Source organism: Gallus gallus, chromosome W, assembly GCF_016699485.2.
Source record: "Gallus gallus isolate bGalGal1 chromosome W, bGalGal1.mat.broiler.GRCg7b, whole genome shotgun sequence".
NCBI classification, from domain to species: Eukaryota; Metazoa; Chordata; class Aves; order Galliformes; family Phasianidae; genus Gallus; species Gallus gallus.
In genome coordinates this window covers 3848963-3870233 of record NC_052571.1, presented here as the reverse complement: position 1 = coordinate 3870233, position 21271 = coordinate 3848963, and the positions used below count along the sequence as shown (strand labels likewise).

At 45.6% G+C, this 21271-nt stretch overlaps 2 protein-coding genes across 10 annotated transcripts in view; both read right to left on the bottom strand.

Moving 5' to 3' along the window:
- Positions 1-14714, bottom strand: part of LOC425347 (zinc finger protein 532-like) — a 77239-nt gene extending 62525 nt beyond the window's left edge. The window contains exons 1-3 of one of the 7 annotated variants that reach the window (XM_046905131.1): positions 14468-14714; positions 13916-14060; positions 12360-12461 (exon numbers count right to left, since the gene is read on the bottom strand). The gene's annotated coding sequence lies outside the window, so the exon portion shown is untranslated. Of the gene's footprint in view, positions 1-12359; positions 12462-12887; positions 13035-13915; positions 14370-14467 lie in introns of those variants that run through there. The other 6 variants (XM_046905132.1, XM_025144600.3, XM_040655232.2 and 3 more) reach the window with 6 other exon arrangements.
- Positions 14715-17391: 2677 nt separating this feature from the next.
- LOC112531967 lies at positions 17392-19762 on the bottom strand. 3 transcript variants are annotated; one of them, XM_046905135.1, is made up of 2 exons: positions 18830-19762; positions 17392-17856 (listed from the first exon to the last, which is right to left on the bottom strand). In XM_046905135.1, exons 1-2 carry the CDS (start codon positions 19652-19654, stop codon positions 17434-17436), a joined length of 1248 nt encoding a protein of 415 aa, XP_046761091.1. In that variant the 5' UTR covers positions 19655-19762; the 3' UTR covers positions 17392-17433. The 3 variants fall into 3 exon arrangements, with proteins under 3 accessions (XP_046761091.1, XP_046761092.1, XP_040511213.1); XM_046905136.1 differs by having other exon boundaries at positions 17392-17839; XM_040655279.2 differs by having other exon boundaries at positions 17392-19762.
- Positions 19763-21271: the final 1509 nt, after the last annotated feature.

Genomic DNA, 21271 nt, shown 5'->3' with positions numbered 1-21271 from the left:
TATTTTTATGCTTATCATTATCAAGATGGATAGTACTCTAAATGCTCCACAGAAAGATGCAGTTTATTCAAAAGGCATAATCTCTCCACTTGAGAAAAATCTCTAAGACTTATCTACACATCAACACTGGACAAATGGAAGTCATTATGGACTCTGAGAAAGGCAACCAAGGAAAATTTGTCAAGAAACAGGCAAGAATACTGGAATACACACTGACACTTGATTTGATTCATTCAAATAAATATAGCACAGTTTTGAAAACTGTTTACATGGTCCACTTAATGGTTATGCTCCTTTGTCTAACTTATTAACTCCTTTTAATTACACCAAGTTATGCAGAGCTGAACTCACCATTTGACTTTTAGAAAATATGACTATACCATTGAAATTAATGAATTCACCTTCCTTAATTAACTCAAAATTCATTTACTTACTGGAAAATACATAGAAGAGTATCACGGTAAATGCTCATTGTCAACATTTCACTACTTTTGTAAAGTATATGGTTATAAACTGAATTTATTAGACATAAGACTGTTTCATAATGTTGGTAATCCTGGTATTATTACTTAATTATATAATTTAACAATCCATCCATTTGAAAACAAATTTCTGGCACTCATCCATTTAAAACTGGTAAATGGGATAAAATGAATGCAGTCAGTACAGCTCAACTCTCTTCCGGCATCACCAGAAGCTAACTCATAGCATTCAGTACACAGCACATCAGCTGCTACCTTCTTATACCAAAGCATTATGATTACCACATTTATCCATAGTGCTGGAGATTGTGACTTTAGCCTACCCTCTGCCCAGAGGATTTCAAAGTCCTGTGAGAAGGACACAATGACAAAAGCAGCTATCTAATAACTATAATATGTCACTAGTGCCATGAGAGACAGTCAATATGATTGTGGTGTAGGCGTGATTGGATTTTTAATTCACTTATGGATCTGTATTAACAACAAAACCAAAATACTGTAGGAAATTCTAAGAATATATGAAAAGAGAACTTTGTGAACACAATAAACCTCCTGTAAACAAGAATCACGACCTCGCAAAATACACAGAGCTGGCCAAGATAATCACTTACCTTACATGAACAAGGGTATTACAGAATCACAGAATTGCAGGGGTTGGAAGGGACCTCAAGAGATTGAATTAAGGAAAATAAGTTAGGTTAAAAGTTAAGTGCCTTCATGGGGTGCTGAATCGGCAGCTACAGATCTGGCCTTGCTAAGTCAGGTTCTTGCTGCCAATAACAGATGCTTTTCTACAGACTTAGTACAGACAGGAGGTTTCCTGTTTCTCCAAAAAACATTGTTAGCTATCCTATCTCTGGAATGCAAGGTAGCAGGCTCAGACAGTAAAACCACAAATTAACGAAGAAGCAGCAGATTGGTGGATGGAGTTGTAGCCGATAAGACAACTGGCCAGAGCTAGTCAAGCATCCTCCAACTTGACCCAGGTCAAAGAGTACACAGTGAGAAAGACATACAGCCTTCATCAAAAGATCACCAGACGACCACCGAGAGATACCATGTGTGCGTAAAAGAACTGAGACTCGGGGCAGGGAAAAATGTCAATCATTTTGGGGACTCAGTGTAATAACCCAGCCTTTTCTTGAACAGCTAATGCATATGTAAGCAGCTTGTTCTTTAAGTATGTGCCTTTCTTGCCCTGTGGTATGCAGGCTAGGTGGGAATACCCCCTCTGCATCTGGCGTGTGTGCAGCGCTGAGTAAACATACCTGCTTTATGACAACTCTGTGGTTATAGAGCTTGATTCCACACATCAAGATCATCAAGTCCAACCCCCCCTGCTAAAGTAGGCACCCTACAATAGGTTGCACAGGTTGGTATTAATAGAAAGGAAAAAAGAAAGAAACTGAAACCCTTTCCAGAATGTCTTAATTGTCTAATAAAGTACAGTAGGGGAAAAAAAATCCTCCCCGCACTGATGTCCCCACAGAGTAAGTCAGTCTGAAGTACAGACCTGATCTCTTTGTTCCTGGGACATAAAACCACCTGGTTTAAAAATGGCTCAGGTATCTGTGTACCACTGTACAATCAGCCCTAACCTGGGGTGGCACAGCAGTAAATCCCAGGTCACACACACATTAAACTGAATTAGGAGTAACTTGTGAAGGACAGAACTTCCAGACAGAAGGTTGCCCACAGTCTAACAAAGCAGACAAGAACAGAAAACTATCAAGAAATACCAGTCTCACTTTTATCCCTTGTTTCCATGTGGATGCATAACTTATCATAAATGAAGCACAAATTAAGAAAATATACTGAATGCACCATAATGAACATAATTTGAAAGACAAATGTCTAAAACATCCTTTTATCTGCTCCAGCTATGTTTTATTTGCTATGCAAATAATCAGAACTGTAGTAACATAACACACGCACAGGAACAATGCCAAGCTAAAGTTGCTACCTGGACTGGTTAAAAAAAAAGACAGTGGTATTTAAGTAATAGTTCACTTTGAGTGAATTACAACTGTAATGCTCTGCTTACAAGTTCCTGAACAGAGATTGCTGGATTGCAAGGTGTTAACATCTTTAGGAATATTTATTTCTTTGGTTGTTTACAAATAGTAAGAAGAATCACATACACTCATAATATTAACGTTACAAAGAAATTTCTTATAAGAATTAAATGAAAAAGGTTCTTGAGCCCAAAGCATGTCAAAACCACACAAACAAAGCCTTAACTGACAGTTTTTCATGATTCGATACACTGCTGTGCACTCTCACTATGCATCTGTCCATGGATAGCTTCTTTGCAGTTATTATACACACTCAAAAATAACTATAAAGAATCCCTCATCTAAAACTTCCTCCAATTACATATGCTGCAATTTCATTAACATTTAGCAATAGCAAGTAAAGGCAACTCTATTTATCCATGTATCTTTAAGAGCAGAAGTATGTAACAGCAAGGAGACACATTTGTTCTTTACTAAGAAACTTCATGAAGTCTAATTACAAAATGGGAAAGTATCTCAGAAGAATTCAGAGGTCTTCAGCTTTAAGCTAAGATCTTAAATCTATCCATAGAAAGCACACTGAATAAAGCTGCAGCTCTCTCTCAGGTGCACACAGACAAACTCCCATACTCTCACAGAGAACAACAATGTAATGGCTTCTTCCACACTCACTATTCTAGAATATCAGTGTAAGACTCAGTATATAAACTAGTTTCCATCACAATTCCCAGGACTCCAAAGCCACATTCCTCTCTGTTTTCCCCAAACACCTTTCAATAACCCTTTCTCTTAAAGATAAAACTCTGCCTTTTACCTAAGATTGAAACCAACCAAGCCTTTGGCTGCCACAGAAGCCATTGACCTGTTCCTGCTCTGGGCCAACACGAAGCCTGTAAATAGTTCAGAACAGGTCATGAGGCAAGTTCCTCATCTCCTAGGGAACTGATTTTCCAGAAATTAGAATTTATTTGAGAACTGCTTTCTTTGAGAAATGTTGAGAGCAAAACCTAGTGTCTCCAAGAGATATACAAACCTGTAAAAAAAAAAAAAAATCCCATCAGAGGGTTGCCATTAAAATTATCAGTTTTATTGATAATGATTTTCAAGTGCACTTAACAAATGAAGATCTTCAGAATTAAACAGAGAAACAGTCCACAATGTGTGTAACCAAGGATACATTCCTCAGACTTGACAAACAAAAAATATTGAAAGAAATAACCTGCAAGACCCCCATCTCCTCAAACATCTTTGAATACTCATTATTTCACTTTTAGTTTCTAAGTAACAGAAACATAATTCACTTTAAAACACTGGACTGGCAACTTGAAGCATATACTATGAAATACACTGGACAGATTATACCATAAATTAAGCACTCCTAATTTTGAGGGTATTTATAATGAGGAGTCAGCTCTTAGATGTGCTGACTCTGTCCAAAGTACCATTTTATTTTCAGATGATGGTCTACTTTATAAAATTAAAAACAAACCAAAAAAAAGTTATCTAAAATTTTATGCATTACTTTCCTGATTATTCAATGATAGAAGCAAATATGGCCAATATGAATTATATAGCCAGAGAGCCACAGCTCAGTGAGGAACAGTGCTTCTGGGTTCAATATTTTGATGGTGGGTGACTGGACTTCTGGTAAGAAGTGAGTCACCAGTGAGTCTGAAGACATAAAGATAATGGGCTCTGGGACAAGTAAGAATATTCTTACTTCATGGATTCTGTTAATCTCTTTGGAGGAAAACCCACACCTATGTGTGCATCAGTATCTTACTGAAATGAAAGGTCTAAATTAAATTCTAGAGGAGAAAAAAGATGATTTTATTTCTCTGTTCAAAGCATGTGTTGTGACTGCATAAATTTTTCTTTCTTTGGAAATGCATCTCCTGAATAAGGACTTCTATGAGCAGCATGAAGAACACGGCCCAGGTGCCAGCCAAAGGAAGGTAACTCTTCACTCTGTATTTTCCCTGTTAGCCTTTTCACTCCAGTACATCTGACAACACATTCCAGTGAAGCATTCATTCGGGTAATTATGTCAAAACAAGAACCCATCTGTGAGAACTCTCTACTGTCAGCGAGACAGTAAGCAGGCAGGATAGGAATGTGATGAGAAATAGTTACATTCCTGTAAGCCCTTTGGGACTTCATATCCTGGCTGTTAAGATAGAAAACCCAAGGATGCACTCAAAGGTTTTAAAAGGCAGGTTCCAGAAAAAGAAAAGTGCATCTGGGAGCTTCTATTCCACTACTACAGATTAGAGAGACCATTTTGAAGTACAGCTTTCTTACAGCTATGCTTTGCATAGATGTGAAGAAGGCTCAAATACACGATGACACAAATAGCAACTGGAGAAACATCAGAGCTTAGAAGCAAATAGCTGCTTCTGAAGGATTACAGACAGTTTTGCTTTACTACAAGGAATTTTTGTCAAGTCCTATATCTGAGCTGGTTCCAGGTTCTAGCCATGAGGCAGACCAAACCAGCCTACCTTTCCCCCCTGCCAAGGGGGAAAAATATGCACAGAAGAAAACATTTGTTCTCACTTTCTAAATATGATCTATCTTATAGCTTGGACTTTAGGACAGCTGCAGATGGGGCACATTATTCTCCACAAGGAAGGACAAGCTGCCTATAAATTGCTGCTGAAATTAAAAGGTACTTTTTGGTATAAACAGTCAGACAAGCTGAACTAGCATGAAAATACATATATTTTTTATTTCTCTTGCGTTATGCCAAGAAATTTCATCACATAGAGAAGACTTCAGTGATTCAATAAGTATTACAGTAATTATCTCCTAAGCTTAGGTACATATCAGCCTGACACAGACTATAAGCAGCTCATTAGTTATTCAACATATATTAGCAATGATGATGGACTAACACTTTCTATTATTTACTCTAAAAGCTAAGTATCTAAGGAGAGACAAAAGCAATATGCTAGTTCAACCACCAAAAATGTCAGGAAATGAGAACCACATCTCAAATCATGACTCAGCGTGGTTTGAAATACTCAGGAGGCAAGTAGGATACGCAAAAGGCCACTTCAACCACAATCAGCGATGCTGATCATATTCACATACAATATAGGCCTTTTGGCTAATCAAGGATCCGATGACTTGTTATTATCACAAAAATTAGACAGATTCTTGCTTCCTGGTCAACTGGAGAGGTCCCAGAGGACTGGAGGCTTGCCAATGTGACTCCCATCTACAAGAAAGGTCATAAGGAAGATCCCGGGAACTACAGGCCTGTCAGCCTGACCTTGGTGCCAGGGAAGGTTATGGAACAGATCATCTTGAGTGAGAGCACATGGCATGTGCAAGACAATTAGGGGATCAGGCCCAGACTGCATGGGTTCACAAAAGGCAGGTCCTACTTGACCAACCTGATTTCCTTCTATGATCAAGTGACCCACCTGGTGGTTGAGGGAAAGGCTGTTGTCATAGTCTACCTAGACTCCAGCAAAGCCTTTCTCCCATAGTATTCTCCTAGAGAAGCTGGCAACCCGTAGCTTGGACAGGTACACTCTTTGCTGTGTAAAGAACAGGCTGGATGGTCGGGCCCAGAGAGTGGTGGTGAATGGAGTTACATCCAGCTGGCGACCAGTCATGAGTGGTGTTCCCCAGAATGTCAGTATTGGGGTGTCATGGTTTTATGATTTTTGTTATCAGTATTCCACATCAAAATATCATGTAAAAAACTGGGAATTAAAGAGTTAATGCCCCATTTCCATAGACTGCCGATTCTCTGAATACGTGGCTCTCAGAAGAGAAGAGATGCGTTTAGAGGGGTTTCACCAAGTTGGCTGGAAGTGTTGATCTGCCTGAGGGTAGCGAGGCCCTACAGAGGGATCTGGACAGGCTGGATAGCTGGGCTGAAGCCAACGGGATGGGATTCAACAAGACCAAATGCCGGGTCCTTCACTTTGGCCACAATAACCCCAGGCAACGCTACAGGCTTGGGGCAGAGTGGCTGGAAGACTGTGTAGAGGAAATGGACCTGGGGGTATTGATTGATGCTCAACTGAACACGAGCCAGCAGTGTGCCCAGGTGGCCAAGGCCAATGTCATCCTGGCTTGCATCAGAAACAGTGTTGCCAAGCCACTATCCATCGTATTTGAAAGGTCATGGCAAGCTGGTGAAGTTCCCACTAACTTGAAAAGGAGAAACATAACCCTCATTTTCAAGAAGGGAAAAAAAATGAGATCCAGGGTACTATAGGCCAGTCAGTCTCACCTCTGTGCCTGGCAAGATCATGGAGCAGATCCTCCTGAAGGCCCTACTAAGGCACATGAAAAATAAAGACAAGGTAATTGGTGGTAACCAACCTTGGCTTCACCAAGAGCAAGTCATGCCTGACAAACTTGGTGGCCTTTTATGATAGAGTTACAGCATGAGTGGATAAAGGAAGACCAACTGACGTCATCTACCTGGACTTGTGCAAAGCATTTGACACTGTCCCACGACATATCTGGTCACCAAATTGGATAAACATGGGTTTGATGAACTACTCACTAGATAAGGAATTAGCTGGATGGTCTCACTCAGAGAGTTGCAATCAAGGGCTCAATGTCCACGTGGAGACCAGTGATGAGTGGCGTTCCACATGGACTGGTACTGGGACTACTACTGTTTAACATCTTTGTAGGCAACATGGACAGTGGGACCGAGTGGGGAGAGGCTGAAAGAGCTGGGACTCTTCAGCCTGGAGAAGAGAAAGCTCCAGGGGGACCTTATAGGGGCCTTCCAGTACCAGAAGAGGCCTACGGGAAAGCTGGGGAGGGACTTTTTATAAGGACATGTAGCGATAGGATGAGGGGAAATGGTTTTAAACTGGAAGAGGGTAGATTTAGACTAGATATCAGGAAGAAATTCTTTACTGTGAAGGTGATGAGACACTGGAACAGGTTGCCCAGTGAGGCTGTGGATGCTCCCTCCCTGGAGGTGTTCAAGGTCAGGCTGGATGGGGCTTTGAGTAACCTGGTCTAGGGGAAGGTGACCCTGCCTATAAGCAGGGGTGTTGGAACTAGATGATCTTAAAGGCCCCGTCCAACCCAAACCGTTCTATGATTCTGTGATATTCACTTGCCTTACAGTTACAATATCTAAATGCATGCTTAGAGCGCAACGAAAACAAGTTATGGAAGCTTATTGAGACATTGCCCATAAACTGTTGATACAGGCACAATCCCAGCTCACACCACCATCGGGTAGAACATTTTAGAACTGGGACAAGGTTACACAACACCCAGCTATTAGTTGTGATTTATAAGTCTGACACTGCATACTTCACAATAAACTGCTCTGTCCTTATTAAATACAACCATTCAAACATGTGTGTCCACTGGTCAAAGAGAACTTCGCTACAGTATAATTATTAAATGAAGTACTTCAGTTTTCAGCAGAAGTTATTTCTACCTACTTAGACAAACAAAGATTTTACCACACAGAGCCAAAAATATATAGAGAAAAAAGCAGATATATAACATATATAATGGTTGTCATTAGTCTTCTGAGACTAAAATTAGCTACATGCAGTCAGGTCCTAAACAAAACAGATGTAAAAAAATGTCCACGTTCCCTCTGTTTTTATCCAGAGCCCAGAGCTGGCTATAAGTCTTGTTTAGCAGCAATAGAGCTAGTTCAGGCTTCTTGTATTTGTTACTCACAAACCTCAGGCATAATCTGTAAATGTATACTGTGTAACAGGAGAAAACTCATTCAATTTTTTTTAAAGGAAATTCTGAAATTCGAAAACTATAAAAAAATACTTCCACGATAGGCAGTACCAGTTCACATTTGACTTTGATATATTTTCATGCGAGCTCAACAATAAAGATGCTTTAAACAAACTTGGATGTCTTAAGGAGGAAAAAAACTAGAACATAAACCTTTCCCAACCATTAATTCAAAATGTCCAAAGTTTTGGGCCTTGTAGCTTCCTGAATTTCTCTTAAAAGTAAGATGAATTAATGAAAAGTAGCTTAGCCCCCACACCATTCTTTTTGCATGCTATTTTAAAATGACTTAATTTTCACAGTATCGCAGAATGATGGAATCACAGGGGTTAGAAGGGACCTCAAGAGATTGAGTCCAACCTCCCTGCTAAAGCAGGTTCCCTACAATAGGTCACACAGGTAGGTGTCCAGACAGGTCTTGAATATCTCCATAGAAGACTCCACAACCTCTCTGGGCAGCCTGTTCCAGTGCTCTGTAAACCTTACTGTAAAGAAGTTCTTCCACATGTTAGTACGGAACTTCCTATGTTTAAATTTTAGGCCACTGCTCCTTGTCTTATCACTACACAGCACTGAGAAGAGCCTGGCCTCATCCGTTTGCCTCCCACCTCCCTTTAGATATCTATAAGCATTTATCAGATCCCCTCTCAGTCTTGTTTTCCCCAGGCTGAACACACCCAGGTTACTCAACAAGGGAGATGCTCCAGGCACTTAATCATCTTTGTGGCCCTCTGCTGGACTCCTTCTACGAGATCCCTGTATTCTTTGAACTGGGGAGCCCAGAACTGGACACAATAGTCTAAATGTGGCCACATCAAGGCACAGGGGGAGGATCACCTCCCTCGACCTGCTGGCCACACTCCTTTTAATTCACCGCAGGATGCCATTGGCCTTCTTGGCCACCAGGGCACACTGCTGGCTCATGGCCAACCTGTTGTCCACCAGGACACCCAGGTCCTTCTCCACAGAGCTCCTCTCCAGCAGGTCATCCTCCAACCTGTACTAATGCATGCAGTTATTCCTCCCCAGGTGCAAGACTACACTTGCTCTTGTTAAACTTCATCAGGTTCCTCTCTGCCCAACTCTCCAGTCTCTCCAGGTCTTGTTGAATGGTAGCACAGCCTTCTGGTGTCAGCCACTCCTCCCAGCTTTGAATCATCAGGAAGCTTGCTGAGGGTGGACTCTATCCCTCATACAGGTTGTTGATGAAGATTTTGAACAAGACCAGCACCGACCTCTGGGGAACACCACTAGTTACAGCCCTCCAACCAGATTCTGTGCCGCTGATGATAACCCTCTGAGACTCCACCAGTCAGCCAGTTCTCAACCCGCCTCACCGTCCAGTCATTTATCCCATGCTTTCTAAGTTTCATAACAAGGATGTTGTGGGAGACGGTGTCAAATGCCTTGCTGAAGTCAAGGTACACAACATCCACCATTCTCCCCCCATCTATCCAGCCAGTGATGACATCATAGAAAGCTACCAGGTTGGTCAAGCATGATTTCCCCTTAGTGAATCCACGTTGACTACTCCTGATAACCTTCTCTTCCAATTGCCTGGAGATGGCATCCAGAACAAGTTGTTCCATCACCTTTCCAGGTACGGAGGTGAGGCTGACTGGCCTATAGTTTCCCAGATCCTCTTTCTTGCCTTTCTTGAAGACTGGAGTAACATTGGCTATCCTCCAGTCTTCAGGCACCTCTCCCATTCACCAAGACCTTTCAAAGATGATAGGGAGATGTACATCTAAACATAAAATGAGCCAGTACAGCAACGTGAGTAATTTAGATGTACAACAATAATGTGGATTTTAAGATTTCCAATTTAGAACCACAGAATTATCTAGGCTGGAAAAATCTTCAAGATCATCAAGCCCAGCCATCAACTTGACCTACTGGGTCCCATAGCTAAATCATGTCATTTAATGCAATTTTGATCCACATGCTAAATGATACTTGCTTCCTGCCTATTTTCTTTAATTTTTTTTTTAAGTGGATAACAAGTCTTGCTGGATAACAGCATGAAGCTGCTCCAGACAGCCTCAGTGAGAGCTACAGGTCAGGCAGGGCCTGTCTGGGTAACACTAGCAATGGACAGGCCCATTAAAGTCCATGCATTTTTATTTTAAACATACAAACCCAGCAATGTGTGTGCATGTTTGTATTTTATCCCACATTCATATTTCCAAGAAGAATAAAAATAGTTGATTAATTTAAAAGAGACTTGGGACTTGATAAACCATTGCCCCTGTTCTAAAGATCAAATATCCAAGACAAGCCTCAGTGGAAGATGAGCTCATGACTGCGGAGACAGAGGACCAACTCTCAAATGTTAAGCAGTATTTTCTGCAGGGAAGATGGCCTATGTGCAAAAGCACCTGATGAAGAACATTTACAAATATTCATAGTCTAAGAAAAAAACAAACAAAAAAAACCCCACCAACTCACCAAGAATACTGCAGACTCCAGCATCTATTCAGGTTTCTTATCTTACAGTCCAAAAAAAAATCCCTGCAAATTTTAAACTTCCTTTGTGAAAAATAAAAATTCATAGTACAGATCTTGTTCAAAAACCCAAATAAAAAAGATGCGTTGATTTTTGTGACCATTCAAGTATTTTAAACTTTAAAGCACCTTACTATTCTGGTTGAGAGAAAAAAAATCCAAAAGGTGCTCTCATGTTACATTCATTTTAGCTGGCCCTTGGAAAAGAACATGCATTAACAGCAGCAATAGGTACAATTCCTATCAAGCAAGAAGAATTCACATTTGTAAAGCATATTTTTGCTACAGATATCTACAGTAAAATATAGAACCTCTGCATCCAAGTTACAAAAAAGATGGAAACAAATCAGCATAGTGATGTTAGGCATTTTGCTCCACTACACAAGCTACCTACTGTCCTATCGACTCTGAGAAAAAATACATTGCAGCTGCATTAAAACCCACAGAAACACAATTTCAAGCAAAACATTGTCATGCTATTTTCACTTTCCTACAATTAATATCTAAGTACCTTATGTAATCTGCTGCAGTCCAAAATAAAAAGGTTCTCTTGTATTTGTCATGCTCTGATGCAGGAACACTGCCTATCATCAGCCACCATAAAACTTACCCGAATTCCACAATCTTTCAGGGCTTTCAGGACACAGAGGGAAGGAACCTCATTTCACACTAGAACAGAACATTTTCACCATTTTGCCTTCATATTTATCTTGATTGCAGATTATCAAACCAGCTAACACAGCCAAGACTGGTCAGATTTTTTAAAAAATCATACCAGATAAGATTCTAGAGTTGCTGATTTCCTGTAATAGGAAGTAACAGTTCTGGCAAAAGAATCCCCAAGGCAAAATGTTCAGTGTTCCAATGTGCAAGCTCTAACAGCCTTTGTTCTTCCCTTTGCTATATTTGTTACTGCTTTCTTCTCTCTCCCTCTGAATCCTCCAGCTTTCTCTATAAGATGCAAATGCCAGATCACATCTAAGTAAACATTTATTTTTCATATGAGAAAAAAAAAATCCTATCCATTACCCACTGCTTTGAGTTAAAAGTGGTCATCCCTCAGGAGCTGAAACACTGCTCATCTGGTTTTCTAGTCTCATTCCATTACTGCCCAAAATTATAATTCATGCAACTAATAATTCACTGGAGCTCCATCAGACCTCTGAAATGCATCTCTTGGCTGCTGCACAATTCTCCCTGGGTTACAGCAGTTTAAGAAACACCATCCTTATTTTGTATGTTTTTCTACGTAGGATATATTAAGTACAGGTTTAACACTGAAGACCTGAATTCAGAAACAAACTACCACGTGGTCCACAATTTATGACTGTCACTCAGAGGCCTATCCTTTATCACCAGATTGTGAAAAAGCATATATCCAGATGTAAGATACTGAAATGAAAATGCCGTATTTAGCACAGGTATCAGTACATCTTTACAAACAATACCTTTAATCCTATTAAACCTGGAGGTTAATAATATTTCTTCAATAATATACTGCTGTCTCTTTCACTAATGTGCCAAGTGTGTCATCAGGAACCAGATTTACTTTTCACACACGTACCTTCGCACTACTGTCACAGTCACACTCACACACCCATCTTACCTTTGTGAACCTTGACCTCTTTTTTGCCAACACTCAGTTACTGCCACAGACAGACTATCTCTGCAAATATGAAAGGGTTAAAGGCAGTCCCAATCAATAGGCCTACAAGGAGAAAAAAAGGAAAAACGGGTATGCCTTGCAGCATCTTTGCAATGCTTTATGCACAATTCCACAACAACACTGCTTCCTTTTGGCCTTTCAGAAAGGTGCAGACCCCCCCAACATCTCCTAAAGAAGAAAACCACAAGACAGTGCCCTGTAAATAAAACGGCATGCAAAGCAGCATTCTTTAGTTGCAAGCACAGCTACAATTACAAATCATTCAATCTATTTTTAGTTTCATTTTAAAATAGACTGCACAACCAGTGTCCCACCCTTGCAAAGCAAAAAATATTTTAATAAGGGTCATAAATCTCAGCTCTTGCCCATTCCTTAAGCATAAAAAGGCACAAAAAGCCCAAGTCATCTCAGCTACTGCAAATATGTACATTTATATACAGAACCCTTTAGGACTACATAGCCACATACCAGTGCTGTGTGTCTAAGTGTGCATTCACATATTGTTTAGGGATGGTATCTTTCTGCAAGCTCCTCTGCTTTTGGCTGCCATGGAGGGTGGAAGCTATCCCACTGTAGCAGCTCAGTGACTGCATTGTGTTCAAGAGCTGATCTGCCTCAAACCAGTTCCAGCCGGTTCTGGTCACCCTACGTAAAAACTATGGCAACCCTTGCAGAGCTGCCAACGCATCCCCAGGAAGCATGGAGCTCTGCTTGCCTCTGCGGGCCGACTGAGCCCCGACCCCGTCCCGCCACCCCTTGCTTTGTGCCCCCCCACTCCCCTCTTCTCCTCCCCCACTTACCTCCCACAACCTGGCTGAAAGCTGTTTGCATGCCTGGCTGTAGCTAAGAGACAGCAATAAAAATCCTCACAGGATCTCTCTTACAGCACCAGGCAGACTTGGCCACAGCACAGGGAGACAGCTGCTACCCAGGGCTGCTGCTCTGCTCCCCTGGCCCATGGGGAGCAGCATCACCTCTGCCCTCATGCCTGTGGGGCAGCCATGTAGGGTCAGCTCCTGCCTGCCCTCCCTTCTGCTCCCACATCTGGGGCCGCTCAGTGGCATATTTCCTTCTCCACACAGCATTAACTACAGCGATTACCCACGCATGAACCACCCTCCCCTCACAAAATCCATTTCCACAGCAGCGAGATGCCTGCAAAGCAGTTCCTTGACCCTCTCCTAACAGCTTTGAGCTGGCTGCTGAGATGTTTTTTTTTTCTTTTTGCTATTCAGCCTTACTTGAGGCACTAAGCAGTGTGCAGCACCCCACGCCCAATGGCCCCATGGCCACAGGAGGCCGGGGCCCACCCCACCAAAATGGCTGCTGGTCCTGTCCCAGTGCTGCATGCAGCCCTCAGAGCCAAGGCCACAGCTCCCATGGTGAGCCTGCCACGCCCAGAGCAGTGCTGCTGTGCTGCTCACATCCCTGCCTCCTGGAGGGCCAACAGCTACCCCACACAGCAGTGCTTGCTCCGCTCAGCTTTGGCTACTCACCCTTGCACTCCACAACCCTTAACTACCTTCACTATGTGCCAATCCCCATCTCGCTGCTGTCTTGTGGGATGGCTCTTCGTGAGGCTCTCTCTCCTCCCAGGAGCTGCCAACTCGGTGGCACTGCCGAGCCCCTCTGCACCTGTAACTGTGAGCAGAAGTCAGGCGCAACCCGCACTCCCTTCCCCGTGGAGAGCGCTGAGGGCTGGCACTTTCCCCGCATCCCTCATCTCCACCTCACTCTGGGTAATGCTGCCATGTTCTTCTGCCGCCTTAGCCCCGGCTGCTTCACACAGACAGCCCTGCGCGCGAACAGCACGGGGACCCCTGCCCTCGCCTCTGCCTGGCCTGTTCGCCCCTCGGCAGCCCTACAGAGCCTTGGGCGGGGGAGCGGCCCCGCGGCGGCAGTAAAGGAGGAAGGGGGAGAGGCGGCCAACAGATGCCGCCGCCGCGCCACCCGAGCCCTGGCCCCGCTGTGCAGAGCAGGCCGCACTCCGCGGGACCGGGAGGAGGCGACCCCCACCGCATGCAACCTCCACCCCCATGCACACACACCTGCTGCGGCCCAGGCCCGGCCGGGCTCAGGCGGGCATGGCTATGGTCCACGCCGCCCCGTCCGGCCGCCCGCCGCGAGGCCTGGCTAGGAGACGCCGGAGCATAATGGCAGCGGCTCTGCAGGAGGCAAGGGGGGCCGTGGCTCGTACAGATGGGGGAAACGCTCCGTGCGATTCCCTGCGGAGCAGCTCTGGGAGCGAGCCGGGGGCGGGGAGGGCTACGCAGCCCCAGCGCTCCGCGGTCGTCCGAGAGCGGGGCGGGCGGGAGGCGCCGGATGGGTTGTGGCCCTCCGCCGCCGACACTCGCTGCAGCACAGCGGCTACGGACCCTACCCCGGCCAGGAGTACCGCTTCGAGCTCTCGCGTTAGGGTCGGGGCAGGTCCCGTCCCCGCCGTTTCCATGGGCAGCGCCGAGCTCCGCGCCGAGCTCCACGCCTCGGGGCCCTGCACGGCTGTGGCCCCCGCTGGAAGGCGTCCTGGGACGCGGAGCAGCAGCTGGCGGCTCTCCCCTGCCCTCCCCACGCTTGGTCGCCCGAGGCCCGCTCCCCGTTATGCCTTTCAGCACACAAAGGAGCAAGTAGCGAGTGCTGCTGCTGCATGGCCCTACCGCTCCGCACAACACCGGAGCCTAGTGTAGGGCCGACGCAGTGCAGGACCGTGGCCTGCTCGAGCCAGCAGTGCTTCAGTGCCACAGCTGTATAGCGAAACAAAATATGGACATGGAACAGTGCAGTCTCCACTGTGTTTTTGGATGCTCCCTCCTTTGACAAGCGGCTGTTTGCTGCAAAGCAGCCAGATGTTAATTCCGTGGGCATCCATGAAATGTTCTCTATTTAATTTTCACAAGTGTGCAGTGTGATTCCTGGAACATGAAGTTTCACATGTGAATCACTTCATCGGATCATGGCTTTAGGATAAACGTAGCAAATTAGTAATGCCCATACCAAGTTTATGATAAGAAATTTTACAGACAATACACAGGACACCACTATCAACACTATGTGGGAGTGCTGCCGGGAGCAGAGTGTAGCACCAGGGCTACACGTGGCCACCACCGGTGGCACTGCGCCAGGCACCACCTGGAATCATTTGCAGCCTAAACAAAAACCTCAGCACATCACCACATTACCAATGGCAGCAATTGCTGAGTCCAACTGGTTTGTAGGATTTGAATATAACAAATGGATGTTATATTAAAAGTAAATGGATTTGTGTTCTGCACTAATGTTCAGGAAGGGCTGCAGACTCTGTCCTGTACGTACCTGAGACTCATCCTGCAGCTACCCCCTGGAACCAGGCAGGTAGGACTTTCAACACCTGATTTTTTTCCTGATTAACCAGGAAACTGGTTGGGTGCAGAGGTGGAAGTTGCAGTCTGTTTCCCTGCACTGGATTTATGAGGTTTGCTAGTGTAGCAGTGTAAGTGTGTAGCTGCTGCCGCTGCTTTTACATCACAGCTTAAATGTGGCATAGAGGTCCCTGTGCCATTTGGACAGATTTCTTTTCTTCCCAACCATGTGTTTCTGACATTGTTAGGGAAGAAAACAGTCGGTCACCCCAAACATTAAACTCTCAAATAACAAAGTTAAGAGAATTTAAAGTACCGTTTATGAGTGGAGCTGGGTGGACAACTCTTCTCCAGTAGCTTTTTCCTTCAGACACACAGAATGAGAGACCATTTCAGTGCAGCTGTCCCTACAGCGTCAGTGCTGCTCAGTGAGGCCCCAGCAGATTCTCAGCATATTCTGTCCCTGGGTCCCCTCGGGGCAGAGGCTGCGTGTGGGTCACTGCAGTGATCCTGGAGCCCCCTCCATCCTGCCCCAGCCACTGGGTCTGCGGTGTGGGAGATAAAATATTGTTTTTGCATAACGAATAGAAGGCTGTGCCAAAGGAACATATCTCAGAACTCGCAATACAAGGTAACTTTTTGTCTGTGGTTAAAGAATGGGAATAGTACTAGTCTGTGATAGAATGTTGTATTTCACGTTATCAGGAGCAGTCTGGTTGGCATGTTAATTTATGTACTCTCCTCCCTTGGAAAAATTGCTGGAGGGAGGAGCAAAAAGTAATAGCTTTAACATATACATCTGTACCCAGAACTGCACAAGAAGAAACAAACTTATCTGGCAGATACGTGATGGGAGATACTGGCTTGGTGACTACTTTGTAGATTCTGCTTACTTTTGGAGCATGTCCAGAGGGTGCCACAAAAATGATCCAAGTGATAGAACACCTCTCCTATGAGGACAGGCTGAAAGAGCTGTGGCTGTTAAACCAGGAGAAGACTCCAAGGTGACCTGAGAGCAGCCATTCAATATCTTTCCTGTAGCTTCCCTTTAGAAGGGGAAAGACTCTTTAGCAGAGTCTGTTGCGTGTAGTCTCCGTTCGCTCGTCCGGTGTTCGTCCTCTGTCCACGTGTAGGGCTTACTGCTGGGCAAAACCGACCCTTTACCAGGTCGGGGCCAGATGCTCACGCAGACCCCAGAAGTAAGTGAGGCAAAATGGCGTTTATTCACTACTAAACACAGCTTATATACATTTTTACCTAGATAACCGTGCTGTCATGTCCCACTCTGATTGGTTCACACCAGATAACATTGTGCCTTATTTGGCCGTTTCCACATTCTTTTATCATCCTTCTTCTTCTCCTGTTTTCTCTGCAACAAGGTCAGCACGATAGCACTGTCTCTCTATGTTTAGGGAGAGGCCTGTCCCGTACATCCCGTGCCCCCGCAAGACGCCTACTACAACATCTCCCCCTCCCTAAGCTAAATACTACTTACACACACACCTAACCCGTACATCGCGAAGCAGCGCAAAACGCCTAATCCTAAATATATTTCAGCACACTATTCCTACTATTTTCTACTACAGTTCTTAAGCAATCATCAGAGCAACAGGGAATTCTTTTCCGTGCTCGGCCAAGCCTTGCCCCGTTACAGCACGAACGCAACAACCTAAACCCCTCTATAATTTTTCACGCAATCTATGATACTCAATGTGATAGTCAAAAGTCTTGTCCATCATTCGTTGAAGGCAGTTCTGCAAGCATCCTACAAAGCATGGAAGACAGATTAGAATACACACAAAGATTGCAAATCCTACTGCGAGAGCTTTAAGCAATTGCTTTAACCATGAACCCGTTCCCCCAAACAGTCCGTCCAGCCAGCTTCCAAAGGGATCACGCTCTTCTTTAATTTTCTGCATATGTTCTTGTGTCCATTGTAGTTGTTTGTGACACTCTGTAATCGCCATGGACACCATAAATATCAGCAACATCGGAAGTGTCAGCGTTGCAGGTGTAGTGCTCCTCTTGACGAGTGGTTCTTGATCCCATCGTCTGTCCCTCAGTTGTTCTGGAGTTGGCTTCGGTCTGCCAACGAAGAATTTCTGTAGAAAACTCGCACCTAGACTCAGTTTTTGCAGATATGCTACTTATATCTGGTATTACTTTTCGCGATGGTACCCACAGAATTTCCCAGATTCATGATATTTAACTGCTGCATACCCGACCACGGATACCCTTTAGCAAGCCCTTCCTGTGATCAGGAGGCCCTGACTGGCCTCCCCCACAGGGGCACTGTGCTCTAACATGGCCATACTGGCCGTATCGGAAACACAGCCCTTGCTGCTGCAGCGATCTTTGCTGTCGCAGGCCAACAGCTACGACAATAGCTGTGACTAGCCTTTCATTAGTTAAATGAGCCACCTTGAGCTTATCTAAGACATACTGAATAACTTCTCCCGAGGTATTAAGCGTACTTCGGCCGGCTCGCAGCAATGCCTTAACATTGTCATGCGATTTCTGCTGCAAGCAGTCAGTGATCACTGGCCCTTGGGCCGGTACCAGGAGATCAGACCCCTCTGCAGCAGCTAAAAGCCTGTCTGTAAAGCTTTGAAAGGATTCATTCGGGCCCTGGGTAATATCTGTGCACGGAGTAGGTGGTTCGGCCTTATGCACAAGTTTATTAAACGCTTCCACCACTGCATCTGTGGCTGCTATTAGCTCCCCTGGCCTTAGTCTCGCTAGCTGGCCCTGGGGCGAAGCCACTCCCACGGCCTTCCCTGAAAGCCGCTGTATTCCGGTCCCATGCAGGGAGCGGCGCGGGCCGACCCCTGTCGCCCCGGCACGGCCCCCCAACTCGGCCACCCAGTCCGTCTCCCATAACGTATATTGAACCAGCCTGAGCACCGTACGCATTAAGTTTGTGATGTCACGGGGGAAGAGAGGCCCCAGTGCAGCCAAAGTTTGTAGTGCATTTAATGTCAGAGGCGATTTCAGGCCTCTTTTATCCATAAATTCCACCAGGCGCGTAACACCCCCGGGGTCAGGCGGCACCCATTCGGGACCACGATCACTCACAATCACCCAGAATGCCTCCGGAACTATACCCTTTCCCAAAGCCTCCGATCTAATCCCATTCCAGTCCGTCATTTGATCCCTCCCCCTGCACTCAAAGCCAGTCCCTTCTTTCTCTTCTACACTATCACTCGCACTACCGCCCCTGGGAGTGACCAGAGACAGTAGGCTATGCCCCCTGTCCGCATTGGACGGACCTTTTGTCTGGCCCCTCCCCATGTGGGCACTAAGTTGATCCTGCCCGTGTAGATCACAGCTTCCTCCGCCCTCTTGAGTCAGGTAACACTGACGTAATTCTGATAAAGGATACAACGTTCCGCCTGAGGGGTGTGGATACGGGGGAGGGGGACGAGACAACGAACTTTCACTCTCTTGTTGTTTGTCTTCTTTTGAACTGAGCGCGGTCGGCTCAGCCGGCGCCATCCCGCCAACGGTCATTGGCGGCTCCGTCTCCTCTCGGCCCCTGCAAGAAACTGCTCCCGAACCCCCATCGGACCCGACCGGGTCCTGTGTCTCACCTCCTCCGCTGAGACCCAAAAGGTATCGAGCCTCCACCAATACCTTTCCCTCAACTCTGGCCGCTTTAAGGGCTCCTAATATCAGTCCCCACGTTTTAAGTTCCGTAGCCTTCTGACTGGCCATGGCGCGCTGGCATAGCACCGAGGTGAGCAAGTCCCACCTACTCGAATCCAAAACGTAGCGGGGAGAGTCCAGCTCCGCCAGCTCATTTAATAGCGACAAAACTGCCGCGATCTCCTTCCGGGAAGGAGCAGATTTTCCACAGTAGTCCTTACAAAACTGCACAAGTACCTTAATGACTTGGTCCATTGTTACGCATGCGACCTGCCGCCACCTCGCAGGCTCTTAACCGCAGTACGTCTTCCGTGCGCGACCTGCCGCCACCTCACAGGCTCTTCTCCGCGTCACGGGCACGCCGGGCAGCCACCCTCAGCAGACAGATCACGTCGGGGTCACCACTTGTTGCGTGTAGTCTCCGTTCGCTCGTCCGGTGTTCGTCCTCTGTCCACGTGTAGGGCTTACTGCTGGGCGAAACCGACCCTTTACCAGGTCGGGGCCAGATGCTCACACAGACCCCAGAAGTAAGTGAGGCAAAATGGCGTTTATTCACTACTAAACACAGCTTATATACATTTTTACCTAGATAACCGTGCTGTCATGTCCCACTCTGATTGGTTCACACCAGATAACATTGTGCCTTATTTGGCCGTTTCCACATTCTTTTATCATCCTTCTTCTTCTCCTGTTTTCTCTGCAACAAGGTCAGCACGATAGCACTGTCTCTCTATGTTTAGGGAGAGGCCTGTCCCGTACATCCCGTGCCCCCGCAAGACGCCTACTACAACAGTCTGTTGTGATAGAAACAAGGGTGTCATGGTTTTATTATTTCTGTTATTGGTATTCCACATTGTCAATGTTTACAGGCTGGTTTGGACCAGTTCTGGGACTAATGGGGCAGGGGGACCCACGTATCAGAGAATCATAGAATCACCAAGGTTGGAAAAGACCCACAGGATCACCCAGTCCAACCATCTACCCATCACCAATAGTTCTCATTAAACCATGTCCCTCAACACAACATCCAAACATTCCTTGAACACCTCCAGGAACAGTGACTCAACCACCTCCCTGGGCAGCCCGCACCAGCGCCTGACCACTCTTTCAGAGAAGTAGTATTTCCTAACGTCCAGCTGCAGTTTAATCACACAGTGGTTCTTTGATGGCCTATGCTGATTGATACTGGATACAACACACTGAACTATATAGAAGGAATGCTTTTCTGTCTTTCAGTGCTAAAAAGACCCACAGGATCATCCAGTCCAAACATTCAACCATCACCAATGCTTCTCATTAAACCATGTCCCTCAACACAACATCCACACATTGCTTGAACACCTCCAGGGTCGGTGACTCCATCACCACTCTGGGCAGCCCATTCCAGTGCCTGACCACCCTTTCAGAGAAGTAGTATTTCCTAATGTCCAGCCTGAACCTTCCCTGGCACAGCTTGAAGCCATTCCCTCTAGTCCTATCACTAGTCACGAGAGAGAAGAGGTCGACCCCCAGCTCACTACAACCTCCCTTCAGGTAGTTATAGAGAGCAATAAGGTCTCCCCTGAACCTTCTCTTCTCCAGACTGAACAATCCCAGCTCCTTCAGCCGCTCCTCATAAGACTTGTGCTCCAGACTCCTCACCAGATTTGTTGCCCTTCTCTGAACACGCTCCAGGGCCTTGATGTCTTTCTTGCAGTGAGGGTCCCAAAACTAGACACAGTACTTGAGTTGCAGCCTCACCAGTGCTGAGTACAGGGGGACAATTACTTCCCTGTTCCTGCTGGCAACACTATTTCTGATACAAGCCAGGATGCCATTGGCCTTCTTGGCCACCTGGGCACACTGCTGGCTCATGTTCAGCCGAGCATCAAT

Coding starts and splice junctions, on each gene's coding strand:
- LOC112531967 (XM_040655279.2), bottom strand. CDS start 19,654: ATGGACCAAGTCATTAAGGTACTTGTGCAGTTTTGTAAGGACTACTGT.